At 39.0% G+C, this 15403-nt stretch overlaps 1 protein-coding gene across 1 annotated transcript in view; it reads left to right on the top strand.

Annotated features, from left to right (window-relative positions):
• Window positions 1-14702, top strand: part of LOC126184228 (protein eva-1) — a 270719-nt gene extending 256017 nt beyond the window's left edge. Inside the window, exons 5-6 of the mRNA XM_049926597.1 lie at window positions 8002-8232; window positions 8686-14702. Of these exons, the coding sequence (XP_049782554.1) occupies window positions 8002-8232; window positions 8686-9050 (596 nt within the window). The 3' untranslated portion in view covers window positions 9051-14702. The remainder of the gene's footprint in view (window positions 1-8001; window positions 8233-8685) is intronic.
• The last annotated feature ends 701 nt before the right edge of the window (window positions 14703-15403 follow it).

Genomic DNA, 15403 nt, shown 5'->3' on the forward strand with positions numbered 1-15403 from the left:
AGCACTTCCTGCCCAGTCACGGGCATTGCTCACCTGTGACAAGGTGGGTAATGTCCTGCTTTCCATTATACCTCATAAGACCTTAAACATGGTCCAGGGGATTATATTCGATAGAGATCTCCTCTTGCAGTCCAATGACAATTTGCATACCAACCTACAGCAAAGAGGTTTACACTTTGTCAGGCTTGTCTATAGGGAGGCCTAAGGAGAACAGGTTGCTACCGGTCCCTTCCTCTTGGCATATGAGGCTGATTCTTTGCCTAAAAATGTCAAGGTGATGATATACCAGTGTGATGTTGAGCCCTATGTTCCTCCCCCTATGTGGTGCTTCAAATGTTTGAAATTTGAGCACATGTCTTCTTGTTGTAATGACAGCCCCACATGTCGGGGATGCGGACATCTGTCACGCATTAATGTTCCTTGTGCCGCTCCTCCCATTTGTGTCAACTGTAGAGAGCACCATTCCCCCTGTTCAATGGACTGCTCCATTTTTTCAGAAAGAGAGGAAAATCATGGATTATAAGACACTGGACAGACTGACCTACACAGAGGCAACAAAGAAATATGACTGCCGAAACTCTGTGCACATGATATCATCCTATGCTGTAACTATGATGATGTCACCCTCTCTGGTGACAGCAAGCCTGCCTGCTGTGCATTGTATAGTGGGCCCTCATGGCTGCTTGATTTCGCCAGCCAGCTTAATGATTGGAGGCACTCCTCTTCCCGTTACTCCCCTAACATCTAGTTCAGGAGCAATGCCCCCCTGCTGCCATCAGGGACATCGGTCTCCACCCCTCAGCTGGAGTAGCAACTGCCTCCTCCAACTCCTCTTCCAAGGAAGGGGTCCCATGGGACACTGCCTTCCTAAGTTTCTGCTGCTGTGAAGTGCAGTGGCTGAAGGGCTGAAGGGTCCACAAGTTCCTGGTCATAAGGCTTTGCAATCATCATCAGTTCCTGAGACAAACTCAGAGAAGCCTTCCCAGCCAGAGAAAGCAAAATAGAGTAAGAGGGCAAGAAAAAGAAAATCATAAAGAAAAAGAGATCCCAGTGGCTCCTACACAAACACTTCCTGTAAGCTTCAGTTCTGAGGATGAGGTGGAGGTCCTAGATCTCACTGGAGCCTCAAAACCAGTGGACACAGAGACCACAAGCCCTCAACAGGTGGCAGCAGGTGACCTTGGGGCATAAAATACCTCCTCAATGTATTCATGCCCTCCCAGTACACTGAAAGCTTAATCCTCCAGTGGAATTGCAGCAGTTTTTTCCACCACCTGTATGAGCTATGGAAACTCATAAGTACCTCCAAACGACTTTATAGGCTGTGGCTGTCAGGGTAAGGGCAACGCAGGTATTACCGTCTGCAATGTCTGTCTTCCCCACATGGCAAAGTACCTCAGCATGTATTGGTTGCACTGGTTTCTCAACTCGCCCGCCACTCCTTTCCTAATTCTGGGTCATTTCAGTGCCCATAACCCTCTGTGGTGTTGGACCATGAGCATTGGCCATGGCAAAGATGTCGAAAATCTACTGACACAGCTCGATCTTTGTCTTTTAAATACTGGTGCTCCCACACATTTCAGTGTGGCGCATGGCATCTACTCAGCCATTGAGCTTTCAGTCTGTAGCCCTGGCTTTCTACATCTATTCACTGGAGAGTTCTTGATGACCTGTGTGGTAGTGATCATTTCCCAATCTTCCTGTACCAACCCCAGCGTCACTTTCCTGGTCGCCTGCCCAGATGGGCTCTTAACACGGCTGACTGAGATGCTTTCCTATCTGCTACCACTATTCGGTCTCCACCATATGGCAATATCGATGTGGTTGTCCCAAACATGACTGCGACCATTGTTTCTGCTTCTGTCTTGACAATCCCCTCCTCCTCAGTAACGCCCAGTCGAAGACAGTGCCTTGGTGGTTTCCAGAAATTACTGAGGCGGTTAGAAATTGTAGGCAGGCTCTCCAACATCATAAGCAGCACCCATCAATGAAGCACCTCATTGCCTTTAAATAGCTCTGTGCCGGGGCCTGCCAACTAATAAAAAGACAGGAGCAGGAGTGCTTGGAACAGTTTGTTTCAACCAGTGGGTCACATACCTCTCCTTCTCACGTTTGGACATAGATCAGATGCCTTTAGAGATTCTACGCCCCTGCAGGTGTACCTGGGATTTCCATAAATGGAGCTATCTGTACCAACCCAGACACAATTGCTGAACATTTGGCTGCACATTATGCTGGAACTTCTGCATCCAAGAATTATCAAACTGCCTTTTGTATCCTAAAATAGCGAGTGGAAGAAAAGTGATTATCTTTTACTACATGCCATATGGAAGCATACAATGCTGCATTCAGTGAGTGGGAATCCCTTACCCATTGTCCTGATACAGCATCAGGGCCAGATCATATTCACTATCAAATGCTTAAACATCTCTCAGTGGATTACCAGCATCAATCCTTACAGTCTTCAACTGCATCTAGAGCAAGGGTGAGTTCCCATCACAACGGCGCAAAAGCATTATCGTTCCAATGCTGAAACCTAGTAAGAACCCCTTAGAGATGGACAGCTACTGCCCCATTAGTCTCAGCAATGTTCTGTGTAAGTTGCTCAAACACATGGTGAGCTACTAGCTGGTTGGCCCCTTGAGTCTCTGGTGGTTTCAGCATTGGTCACTTCACCACAGATTATTTGGTATGCCTAGAGTCAGTTATCCGTACAGCCTTTGCCCAATGTCAATACCTTATTTCCATGTTTTTTGACTTAAAAAAGGCCTATGACACAACATGGAGACATCACATCCTCACTACATTACATAAGTGGTGTCTCCAGATCCAACTCCCGATCTCCATACAGAATTTTTTGTCACTCTGTACTTTCCAAGTTTAATTAAGTGTTTTCCATGGTTGAGCCCATATCCAAGAGAATGGGGTCCTGCAGGGCTCTGTATTGAGTGTTCCTCTCTTTTTGGTGGCCATTAATGGTCTAGCAGCAGCTGTCACCTTCCCTATATGCTGATGATGTTTGCATTCAGTTTTACTCCTCTAGTATCAGTGTTGTTGAATGCCACCTGCAGGGAGCCATACAAAAGGTGCATTCATGGGCCCTCACCCATGGCTTTCAACTTTCAGCTGCAAAGACTTGCATAATACCCTTCTGACCCCCTCGTACTCTCCACCCACATCCAGAACTTTACCTTGATGGCTTACTACTTAACATAGTGAAGACTTACCACTTTTTGTAACTAGTCTTCGATGCCTTGCTAACTTGGCTTCCCCATCTTCATCAGCTTAAGCAAAAGTGCTAACAGCATCTTAACACTCTTTGCTGCAGGAGTAACACAGTCTGCCTTGATTATGGAAGCCTGGATAACGGTTTGGCATTGCCCTCAGCATTGTGGATACGGGACCCAATACATCACTGCAGGGTTCAACTTACGACAGGAGCTTTCTGAACTAGCCCTAAGTGAACAACAGCCTGCTCATGAAGGTTGAGGTGCCTTCATTGCAGAACCAGCACCAACAACCGCTTGTTAATTATGTCACTCATGTCTGTAGTTCACCTGAGCATCCAACAATTTACTGCCTCCTCTTCCCAAACAGGGTAATCCATCTCTCGCAATGGCGGCCCAGATTATGGACTATGATAGCAGTCCATGTTCGGTTCGTTCTTTGCGAACTTGAGTTTTTCCCTCTACCACCTTTCCCCTGGATCCACTCACATACACCCCCAGGGTCCTTACATCAGCCACAGCTTTGTCTGAACCTATCACAAGACCCAAAAGACTCAGCTCATCCTGAGGCTCTCCACCGCCAATTTTTCCTTACTCTCAGCAATTTATGGGGCTCACAGATAGTGTACAGTGATGGCTCAATGGTAAATGGTCACATTGGCTTCACTAACACTCATGCTGGACATACTGAACAGAGTACCTTGCCTGATGGCTGCAGTGTTTTCACTGCAGAATTGGTACCCATCTCTCGTGCTATTGAGCGGAGCATATCTGCTCCTGCACCAGTTAGTCCTTCCTCATCTGTAGTGACTCCTTAAGCAGCCTACAAGCTCTCAACCAATGCTACCCTCACCATCATTCACTAATGTCTATCCAGGGATCTGTTTATGCCCTCAAACACTGTGGATGTTTGATGTCCTTCATCAGGACCCCAGGACATGTCGAAATCCTGGGAAATTAACTTGATACAGGCTGGCCAAACAGGCTACTGGTAAACCAACTCCAGAAACTGATTTCCGAATGGCCTTACTCTGTAAAGTTTTTGGGATCTGGAATGCCAAATGGTGCACTCTAACTACACCAAATAAATTAGGTGCTATAAAGAAGACAACAAATGTGTGGAGGTCATCCATGTGAGCCACTCGCTAGGACTCCAGTGTTCTTTGCTGGCTCTGCAGTGGTCATACTTGGCTGACTCACTGTCATCTCCTCTTATCACAAAGAACCACCCCAGTGTCACTGTGGTTCCCAATTGACAGTAGCCCATATCTGTGGGACTATCCCAGTCTCTTGATGGGCTGCCTATTGTGTTAGGTGACAATGCCTCAACAGCTACTCTAGTTTTAAGTTTTATTCAAGAGGGGTTTTTTATCCCTCAAACTGAGGGTGGGTGCCTGGCCTTATCTCCCAGTCCCTCACCATACCTGCTTTTTTTTACTGTTTCTCCTCCTCTTGTATTGTCTGTTCAACTTTGTCTTGTGATGTGTCTGGCCTTCAGCCTAAGCTTTTAGGTTGGAGGTTTCAGTGCACTGTAGTGTGGCTGGCAAATGGAGACGGACATGTTTATGAAACACGGGACTGATGACCTCAGTAGTTTAGTCTGTTCACCCAACCAACCAACATGCCCTCACTTCATGAGACACAGCTGAGAGGTTCGGAATTAAATCCCGTATAATGGGTTATAGATTGGTGATCAGAAGCTTCAAACCACCACCACCTCTCTTCTGATGAAATAGTTTCTCACTCTTGATGTTGAAGTTTCCCTTACAACATACACTGCTTGACATAAATGTGGACCACCCACAAAGGGAAGAAAAAACAAAATGAAACTTCACAGGTTTAGAAGCCATGTAATGCACTGTGGTGATTACAATCTCAAATCATATTTCTAAAGAACTTGGCAATGTGAGCCCCCTTATCAGTATGAGATGGTTCCACACATTTTATTGGGTACAGAACTGGACATCGTAATGGCTAAGGAAGCACCTCAACACCATGCAGACAGTTCACAGAAACACATGCTATGTGTGGACCATCCTTGTCCTGTTGAAAAATGTCATCATGATGCTGTTGCATGTGGGTTAACACTTGACAATGCAGGCTGTCTGTGACATACTGATAAGTGATTATAGTTCCCTCAACTCTACCAGTCATGACCTGAAGTCATAAAGGAGTAACACCACAGTGCCTTTCAAAAACACTGGAGGACTGGAACTTCTCCCCAGGTCAGTGACATACTCTCTTTTGATGGTTATCTGAGGTAGAGCAGAAACACAGTTCATCACTGAACACAATGTGATGGCATTCATCAACAGCCTATACATCCCAGTCACAGCACCACTCCAAAATGGTAATTCCCTAGTCCAGCTACTGTGAGGCTCTGACCAGTGGTGCAGGATGACACAGAATGTTGCACGGACTCCATTACTTGTTCTCAGGCACTGATGTGAAGGGGTAGAATGTGTTTGGTGAACAATACATGCCCTACATATCTGAATATTCCATGATTCCACCATACAGCCAAATGGAGACCCACAGTGAGGCCCCTTTCAAGCTCTGTTAGCTGCTGATAACACTGATTCACAGGAGTATGTGCTGCCTCTGTGTCCTTCACAGTGATCACTCAACATCTGATGCTGTTTACAATGTATATATACCCTAAACAGGCCTCGTAACAACGCTAAACATGAACATCAATGCACTCTGGTATCCATTCCCTCTGTCACTGAGAACTGCAACTCTAAGCATTTACATACCTGCCGATGATCTGTACTTCTATGAAGTTACATGGACACCATATCTTGTTATTGCTTCACTCTTTTTATAAGGCACTGTGTTTTCACTACTGCAAGATCAATTACAGTGTTTTTGAGTGATATGCTCTGCACCACAGAAGAATCAGCATTTACTGAACTGAATGCAATGTGGATGAAACAGTGTTCATCAATATGAAGTTCTGGTCAGTCACTGTCTCACAGTAAAGGGAAACAGAGAGGTGATGTGTGCCTTATAGGACCTTGGCAGGCAGTTCAAGAGTTAGTCAACAGCTGAATAAGTTTTCTTTCCAAATCAGTGGCAGATCTTTTGAGATATCAAATTCAGTTAGACAGATGGGTGAAGTGAACACACTTTGAGAGTTGGATTCACTTTAAAGTGGAAAATTGGAAAAAAAGTGGCAATTTTAGTTAGAAATAATTATTAGAACTCAAAAGTTAGTAGACTTAATTTGAAAACTGTGCACTGTAGTTAGAAAGAAAATGTTGCATACTCTATTGCTAGTTTCTTCTGCTTTTCCCAAGAACTTGTTAAAAGAAAAGAGACAAAGAAAACTACCGTAGATCCTCATCTATGAACTAGAGAGAAGATTTTGTAGGCTGTGGAAAAATTACTAAAAATGTAATTAAAACAAACAAACATTGTCCAGACAGGCCTTGAGAGCCCAACAGTACCAACCAGCCACTGTGTCAGTCTCAGACCTTAGCTGTCACTGGATGCGGATACAGAGGGGCATCTGGTCAGCACGCTGCTCTCCTCGCCGTTGCCAGTTTTCGTGACTGGTACTGCTACTTCTGAGTCAAGTAGCTCCTCAGTTGGTCTCACAAAGGTCGAGTACAGCCCACTTGCCAACAGCGCTCAGCAGACCCAGACACTGATCCATCCAAGTGCTATCCAAGCTCAACAGTCCATAAATTCGATAAACTGATGGGAACCGGTGTTACCACTACAGCAATACTGCTGGCTTCAAACATGTAATCAGTATCATATTAGTTAAATAACAGATTCTTGAAGGATGGTTAGAAGCACAAAAAACAGATTAATTACAATGTTAACAGTCAGAAAACAAACTGTTATGCTTCATCAAAAGTTTTCCACCCCCCCCCCCCCCCAACCCCCTCACTCCAACCAGCACCACCACCAGCAGCAACACCACCTTTTTCTGTCATTGCACACTGCACCATTTGAAATAGAATTACCTGAGAACATGTGATGCAGAATGCAAGTCAGTAGCTGAGCTACAATAATGACATATTCTGTGTACAGTCATTCATTTGCTAGTTAGTCATACAGTGCAGAATAACTATGCTGAAAAATTAGGGGAAAGTTTCTCTTTTATGAAGGAATTACTCAGTTGATTTATTTCAAAATAAAGAGTTCAGTAATTGTCAACTGTATAAACTGCAACATTTATTAAATACTAACAAGGATTCACTAACCTTTCTTCGCTAATAGCATGAAATTTTGTGTTCTCTGTTGTGTAACAACTGTAGTTAGATTAGGAAAGATATCAACAGTTGGGAGCACTGTTAATTACTGTGTAGATAAGGTAGTGTATTGGTGTGGTATTCACTGAAATGTATCCAGCACCATGAATGCCACAAACAGCATTCAATACAAATTTGCACCTGTGTTCTGTTTGCTGTAAATAAGGCTTTGTTTCTTCTTTCTGTCATTGCTTGATGGCCATCTGGTGAAAGCAAATTTTGACCAGAACTACTGCACTTCACAAACGCTTCCGTCAAACACAATATGGATGGTATCATCTATGCATATATTGCACTTTCCCTAAGAGTTGTAAATAACAAAGCAACTTTTTGTAGTATCATTTACCTGTTACTATGAAAAGTATTTAACAAAATAAAAAAAATATTTATTAAACTGTAACTCATAAATAATGTTAAAATAGTTTACATGATTTAACTGCATATATAGCTGGGATTAGATGAGGAAGAACAAGCCAGTTTTATAAAGGCAGCATTATTTGTTTTCATTACAGACATACAAAAGTATGGTCCATATGTAAAACCCCACATTACAAGCAAAAAGTTCTCCCATTCTCCCTCTGCCCCTGTGGACCCTATCACCACCAAAGATATGCAAGGTGATGATGTCTCGGATGAGAAAGTCCTTGAAAATACCAACTGCAACATCACAGTAAATCTTGAGGACAAAACGAATGTGATTGGCTTCATTTCTGAATGGATTAACGCATACAATTTCATCTCACGTGAGTAAAATAAAAGAATTAGAAAAGATGAGAGGTGCAAGTCTCTTGGGTACTGTAATTGATAAAATAATCACTTGTAACTTGTTTTAAGTGTTTGTATATTGTTGGTAGATGCAAATGTTTTACTAAGTCATTCATACTTCTCTTCAATATAGCTTTCTTAGAAATAAAAGTAAGTAGACAATGTATCCATTTATGATATTTCATATGTGTTAAATAATGTTTACTTAGTAGTGGTGTTTGATTTTACTTACAAAATAAAACCAAGCCTTTAAAATATATCACTTAATCATATATTGTAATAGATAAAGTAATATTCACAGATATTCTCCATGTTTTAGTTTTGTTTAAACTGAGCAGCATACAGTAAAAAAAGTGAAATATTCTACTGCAGTAATAATTGTTATTCATATATTGCATTACAGTTAGTTAAAAAAATGCATTGTTTTACAGGAAACCAGGAGAAGTTCTACCTGTATCTTATCCTAAGTGTAACGGCGGGGCTCGTCCTCTTCCTGGGACTGGTAATAGGACGGCTTCTGCTACAACGCCGTAGAAGCCAGCGCAATCCAAAGCCTTCCGCACCTCCAACAGAACAGACATTACCAAATGGTTTTACAGATGACCTGAGTGAAGCAGAAATGGAGACAGCAGTTTCTGGATCAGACACAGTCCTCGGACTTGTTCCTACCAAAGCTCCAAATGTGCCAGGTCGAACACCACCTACAAGTGTATCAGAAGTTGTGCGGTTCGGAGGCAGCAGTGGAATTCCACGGAGCCTGAACCGTGCCACAAACAGCCAGTATTACTATGGCTGACGTGGGCTGGGTGTCCGGGCCCCTGATGGTCCGGATGCTCAAGCACAAGGAAGGATTTGTCCTGGAACTCGCACCTACTGTTTTTAGAACAGTTTGTGCATGTGTATTCCAGCAGCATCTGGCACCATTTGTGTGCATTTAAGCAGAGAAAAGGTCAAAAGAAAATTACTCTTGCTATGTTTACAAGTCCGCCTATCCTTACAATGACAAGTGATTAATCCCTGAGACAATATATGTATATGTATAAATACAGTGACTTTATCAATTTGTTCAAATTTATAATGTCGTCTCTGGGATTTAAATAAATTAAACGATTAAGACAAAACTTTGTTATGTGCCTGTTGCAGCTGTGAAATAGTCTTTAGAAGAATGGAAGATTCATTATGACTGTTACAGTGTGTGAACACAAGATATTCACCTAGTACCTGCTTTTCAAGCAAAGCGGTTCAAGAAGGTTTCATTAGATTGCTGTATCCAGAAGATGCGGTTCATATACAATCAATGGACACTCCACACTGACTGTGAATAACTACTGTAAAGTCTATTTTCTTAAGATATAATAATCTGCATGGAGAAATTAATGTACTTATACATTTGACTGAATTGACCATCAGTGGTTATGTCTAAGGAAGTTAAGCATCAGTGTGTCTCTAAGTACAATGCAGAAACAGAGAGATTTTTCAAAAGTTTTGTATAATACAAGGAGCATTCCATAACAGAAATGTGTGTTACATAAATTTCTTAAAGATTTATTCACTTTTGTGTTGAACTACCCATAATGGAGCATTAATTTGTGGAGTGTGTCTAATTTTTCAATTTTAAACATTATTGTGATTTCTATCAACTTAATTTTTGTTGCAAGTGTAATTAGCAGATTTGTTGGTGAGAAAGTTACTATTAACATATTTTTAATTCCGTGGTTATTGAATTGTCTGAATCTATCTAAGAAACACTTTTACTGCATATCATAAGAGTCTAGTGTTTGCTAAATTCTTAATATCTGACTACATGAAATATGATCACAGATGATGTCAATACCCAGTGAGTTTAAACTCCACTGAAATATGTTCCCTGAGAGTCCAAAATATTAAGCCCAATCAACTGTTCAAGCTGTCATATGAGCCCCTTTTTGGTTTATAAAATCTAAATCATGGACATAATGCACTGAAAACACATTGCAGGAAGGTTTGTTCAGTATATGCAGTGAGCGTTTGAGATGGAGCTTGATTTATTTGTTAAGGAATCACTCTCATGTTTGCATATTTCAATAAATGGGGAAATGTCTACTTCAGACTAGTCAGTGCCTTGGCCCTATATCCTTTCATACAACGGGCCATAATGTAAGCAGTTTTGCATCAGTTGTTTGCCACACACCAATGCAGTCAACACATAATGCAGTGTTAGATTTCTACTACATTATGCATTGTAATACAAAGATGCAAATAAGATGGAGTCAGAGTTAACAATTTTATCAATAATTAATTAAATTAAAGGAATCTACACCCCTTTAGTTTTCAAAAGGCATAACCCATGAACACAAAGCATGTTGTTGATGTTAATAAATTCCTACAATGAATTGGTCTGGTATATGTACATGGCAAGAGTCACATTATTAAAAGCAATACATTCTGTGTACATTTTACTAGGGTAGTTATTCTTTTTAGTACTAAATCAAAAAGATCCCCATAGATAGCAGAATTTGTTTTAATAGTCTTTTTTCCTTCATTATCAGAACATTTCAGCACATTATTATTACTGTTATTGTAACAACATGGATTAATAAATTCGGGTATTTATATTATTTTGACCTAGTCTCTGCCCTTCTACTCTGTACACCATTTATTTTGTAATATTTTCTCAGTTACTATTCCTCGTGTGTGTGTGTGTGTGTGTGTGTGTGAGAGAGAGAGAGAGAGAGAGAGAGAGAGAGATAGATAGATAGAGAGAGAGAGAGAGAGAGAGAGAGAGAGAGAGAAACAATAAAAAATAGTTATCTTAGAATTATTACCCAGTACAAAGTAACATAATTTGTATTTTTGAATACTCTCTCAGAATTGTAACAATATTGACACAGAGCAAATCACTAATACTTTAGGAAACATGAGTAATTATGAGGAACTACTTTGATTTTTGTGTCAGCAGATGAATGCAGAGAAAAGAACCTAACTCATTATACATTACTTTGACATACAATTTTTTTCCTGAATAAATAGATATACCATTTCATTTTAGGCAAGAGATCAGTTTTTTATTTCCCTTTATATCCTATTGGTGCAACATATTATTAGTTTCTGTGATCTGACTTGATAATATGATTTGGTATGAATTGCATTTGGTTTTTGTTTCATTTTTCTTTTCTAAGATGAAAATTGTCTGGAAACATAGTTTTAGTGCAACTTTTATCCTTGCCCCAATTCAGGTTGGGTGCACATCCCCTATGGCAGGAGCCATTTAAACCATTTCTGTTTATTACATAGAACCTATAACACGCGCTTAGTATCAGTAGAAGGAGTTTTCTGGTAATATATCATGAATGTGTTTCATCAGTAAACCTCTGTTTTATTATTACACCAAACACTGGTAATATTGACATCTTATGAATTATTTTTTGCACATGATGTGCATGTCAAGTGTTGGTGAATGAAATTTCTTTTTATTTACCATGAAACTATGAAAGACTAGTTAACAAACACCAATTATAAATTCACTACCTATTCATTTTTGTGTTTGCAACAGCACTGACATCAGAAAACACACACACACACACACACACACACACACACACACACACACCTGAAAGATCTGCACAAGTCATTTTGCACAAAATTTCTAACTGTCTGTCAAAGCTCATTGCCTCTCGATGACTTGGCATTTTCTGTGGCTCAAAAAAATTTAATATGTTTTATCATTCAGTTTTTCTTTTACAGTGTGTAGTACATCTTTCTTAGTAACAATGTAGATCACTCTGCTACTACAATAATAATAAAAATAATGATAAAAAGAATGCAAGAAACTGATACTGAATTCTCACTCTTCTCATTCCTCTCTGTTGGTTAGTCACTTTTATAGTCAAGTACCACTAATACATTTAGTAATAGTGTAACACTTTAATCCTTCAACCCCCATCACCACCACCCTACACACACTGTTCAACAAAACACTTCATGGTTATAAGAAATGTTATGGTGCGTTATGTTTTCTACATTATTTTTCTTTTCGTGTCTTCAGAAACACTTGTGTCTCCAGAAATACTCTGTTGTCTAAGCCACTGCACCTAGCACTTCTTGCAGAAAGAAAAACAGGATAAGAGATTACTACCAATATACTTGTCTCACACAAACATAAATGTGTTACAACTATTTTTGTGTATTGGAACATCTAGTGTCTAAGAGAATTACTTCAATATTGATAGTAAAAGATGTTAAAGAATTGAATGTAAACTATGGCTTGTTACTGATCTAGATGACCTGCTGCTGCAGGAATAAAAATAATAAGAATTTTGGCCAAAAATACTGATTTCTAATTGTAAATCTCTCTGGTGTCCAGCCAGGTGGCAGTGATGAAATTGTGTAATGTTTCAATAAGTGTTATGCTCATGACCTTGTGGTGAAATCACTAGGTTATAGCTAAATAAACATGTTGCAGACTTTCAACCCCACCATACTGCCAGCAACTAGAGACCTTTTCAATTAGAAGTTGATATTTTAGCCAGAATTGTTAGAGAGTTTCAGTTTTGCCACTTAGATGGAAACTTGAGAGCTGTTCAGCAGTATAACCTAAGAAAGTCTACATTTAAATACCTGACCCCTCTCAGAAAAATAAATAAGCCAGCAACCAGAAAACAAATCTTGATATTTCAGAACATATTTCACACATTAAAATACAACAAATGAGGTACAGAAATTGATTTATTATCTGACGGCAGCAGCAGATTCATTACAGGCATGAGATCCTATGGTGTAGTCCACATTTTCCTCTCCAGCATCATCATAAATTAGAAAAAGAAGCAGATTTTTTTGTTTATGTTATGTTTAAACATCTTTCTTTCATTCCCTTTCTGCCTACACTACATCAGAGAAGTTTTTAAAAACATGTCGCTTGTTGGAAAAGTGGCACATTGCTGCTTTAAAGTCAACTTAACAAATCAGTGCAATTTATTACAGCCAGTACTGTTAGATAGTGTAATGGCATTTATTTCATGTATGTGAATGTGAAATGAGGGAAGAATGTGGAACATTGCTTCATACTACTCAGGCTTGTTTTGTACATATTTCACAAGGAAGCAAATCATAATTTTTATCTGATGTATTGGGTATTCTCATAAAACATACTTTTGAATAATGATGAACCAAAGTGTGAATGAATTACAACATAGATTTTGTAAACCACTTCTGCATAAATATATGTTGTGTGTATGTAAGGTTGACATCATTTGTATATTATTTTATTGTCTGTAGACACCCTTGATTTGCATTTCATCTTGATGTGTAATATAACATAATAAATCTTTTTTTGTAAATTGAAAAAAAATATCATGGAGGTACAGTTGTATTAAGAGTATGTACATTTTCATAATCATAAAGAGAAATAAGAAAAGTGTGTGTGTGTGTGTGTGTGTGTGTGTGTGTGTGTGTGTGTGTGTGGTTGGCTGATGAAGAATACTTGCTATCATCCTGTAATTACCATGGACAGATGGACAGTAACTTATATGGAATCTGAGTTTCTTTTATACACCTTGTGTAAATCAATTTTCAATAACACTGCAATTGAGATTACATCATGATGTTCATCAAAATTAATATCATATTTAGTGTTACTTTTTTTAAGATTTCTTTGTACCTATTATATTTGTCAGTATTCTGTATTGTGTTTAAAACTTTGGTAATGTGAAGAATTCAGAACTGTCCTAACAAACCACAAAAGTATCTGGTCAGTTGCTCATCGTGAACTTTAATATCTGATACACAATGTGCAGGAATGAAAATTGCTTAATGCGACTAGTATCCTATGAACATATGTGCACAAAATAGTATGATAACCTTTTATAATGAAGACATGAAATATTGATACAGGACTTTGTTTAGATGTGGAATATGGACATCTCAGGTTGGCATTTTTTACTATACACCTGAATATCTGAAAGTGCAATATCATTTATACTAACAAAGACAAAATTATTTAATATTTGTCTGTAAGACACGTGATATGTAATTATATAAATACAGTTTAAATTCTATTATTTTTTTTTATTATTCCTGCATCCTGTTTGTTTCCCCTGTTGTTGTGAGACATATCAAGGACCATTAAAGCATTTATTAAAATATGTTTTCTACATCTTGTGGATACCAATCGCAATCCATATAGTGATTCTGTCAGTACAATCATAGACCATTATCCTATTCATAATATTTATCAGCAAGGGATTTGTAAGAATGTGTCTCTTGCACAGTTTTTCAATAGCTAAACAAACAATAAACTTCATATTCAACTCTTTTTTTCCTTGCAGTTATTTTGTAAACACGATAATAATGAAAGAAGTTGGCTTTAGAACACTCAACACCTTGGTTAACAGTGCCCTTCCTGAATATGAACATATGCATTTAGTGGTCTTGATAAAGTGTGCTTTGCTTACAAACTGTATTACCCTAACAAAGTCCCACATCAGCAACTCCTTTGTTGATGATAGACTATATCATTGTTTGTAATGTTGACAACAAATAAACTGGAACTTATTCCTAGGCTGTTTGTGAACATCAGCTTTACCATCATTTTCCTGTCATATTATCCCAGACAAGTATACATAGTGGAAGACATACAAAGACGCTAGTAGACAGGCCCAAATTAAAGCTTAATAGCTGGAAAAGTCCTTGCATTTATTTTATTTATTTACATGTTAAGGTCTGTAAGACCAAATTGAGGAACAAGGTCATGGAACATGTCAGTACATGAAATTACAACATAAAATTAATAACAGATAAAAATAAAATGTTTATGAACCCAAAAAAAGTCAAGCCATAAGTTTCAGTAAATGCAGTCAACAATATAACACAACAATCAGCTTAATTTTTCAAGTAACTCCTCAACAGAATAGAAGGAGTGAGCCATCTTCAGTTTTGATTTGAAATCACATGGATTACTGCTAAGATCTTTGAATTCTTGAGGTAGCTTATTGAAAATGGATGCAGCAGTATACTGCACACTTTTCTGCACAGGAGTTAAGGAAGCCTGATCCAAACACAGGTTGGATTTCTGCCAAGTATTAACTGAGTGAAAGCTGCTAATTCTTGGGAATAAGCTGATATTGTTAACAAGATGACAGTAAAGAATATATATACTGAGAGGTCAATGTCAAA

Source organism: Schistocerca cancellata, chromosome 4 (genome assembly GCF_023864275.1).
Source record: "Schistocerca cancellata isolate TAMUIC-IGC-003103 chromosome 4, iqSchCanc2.1, whole genome shotgun sequence".
Classification (NCBI taxonomy): domain Eukaryota; kingdom Metazoa; phylum Arthropoda; class Insecta; order Orthoptera; family Acrididae; genus Schistocerca; species Schistocerca cancellata.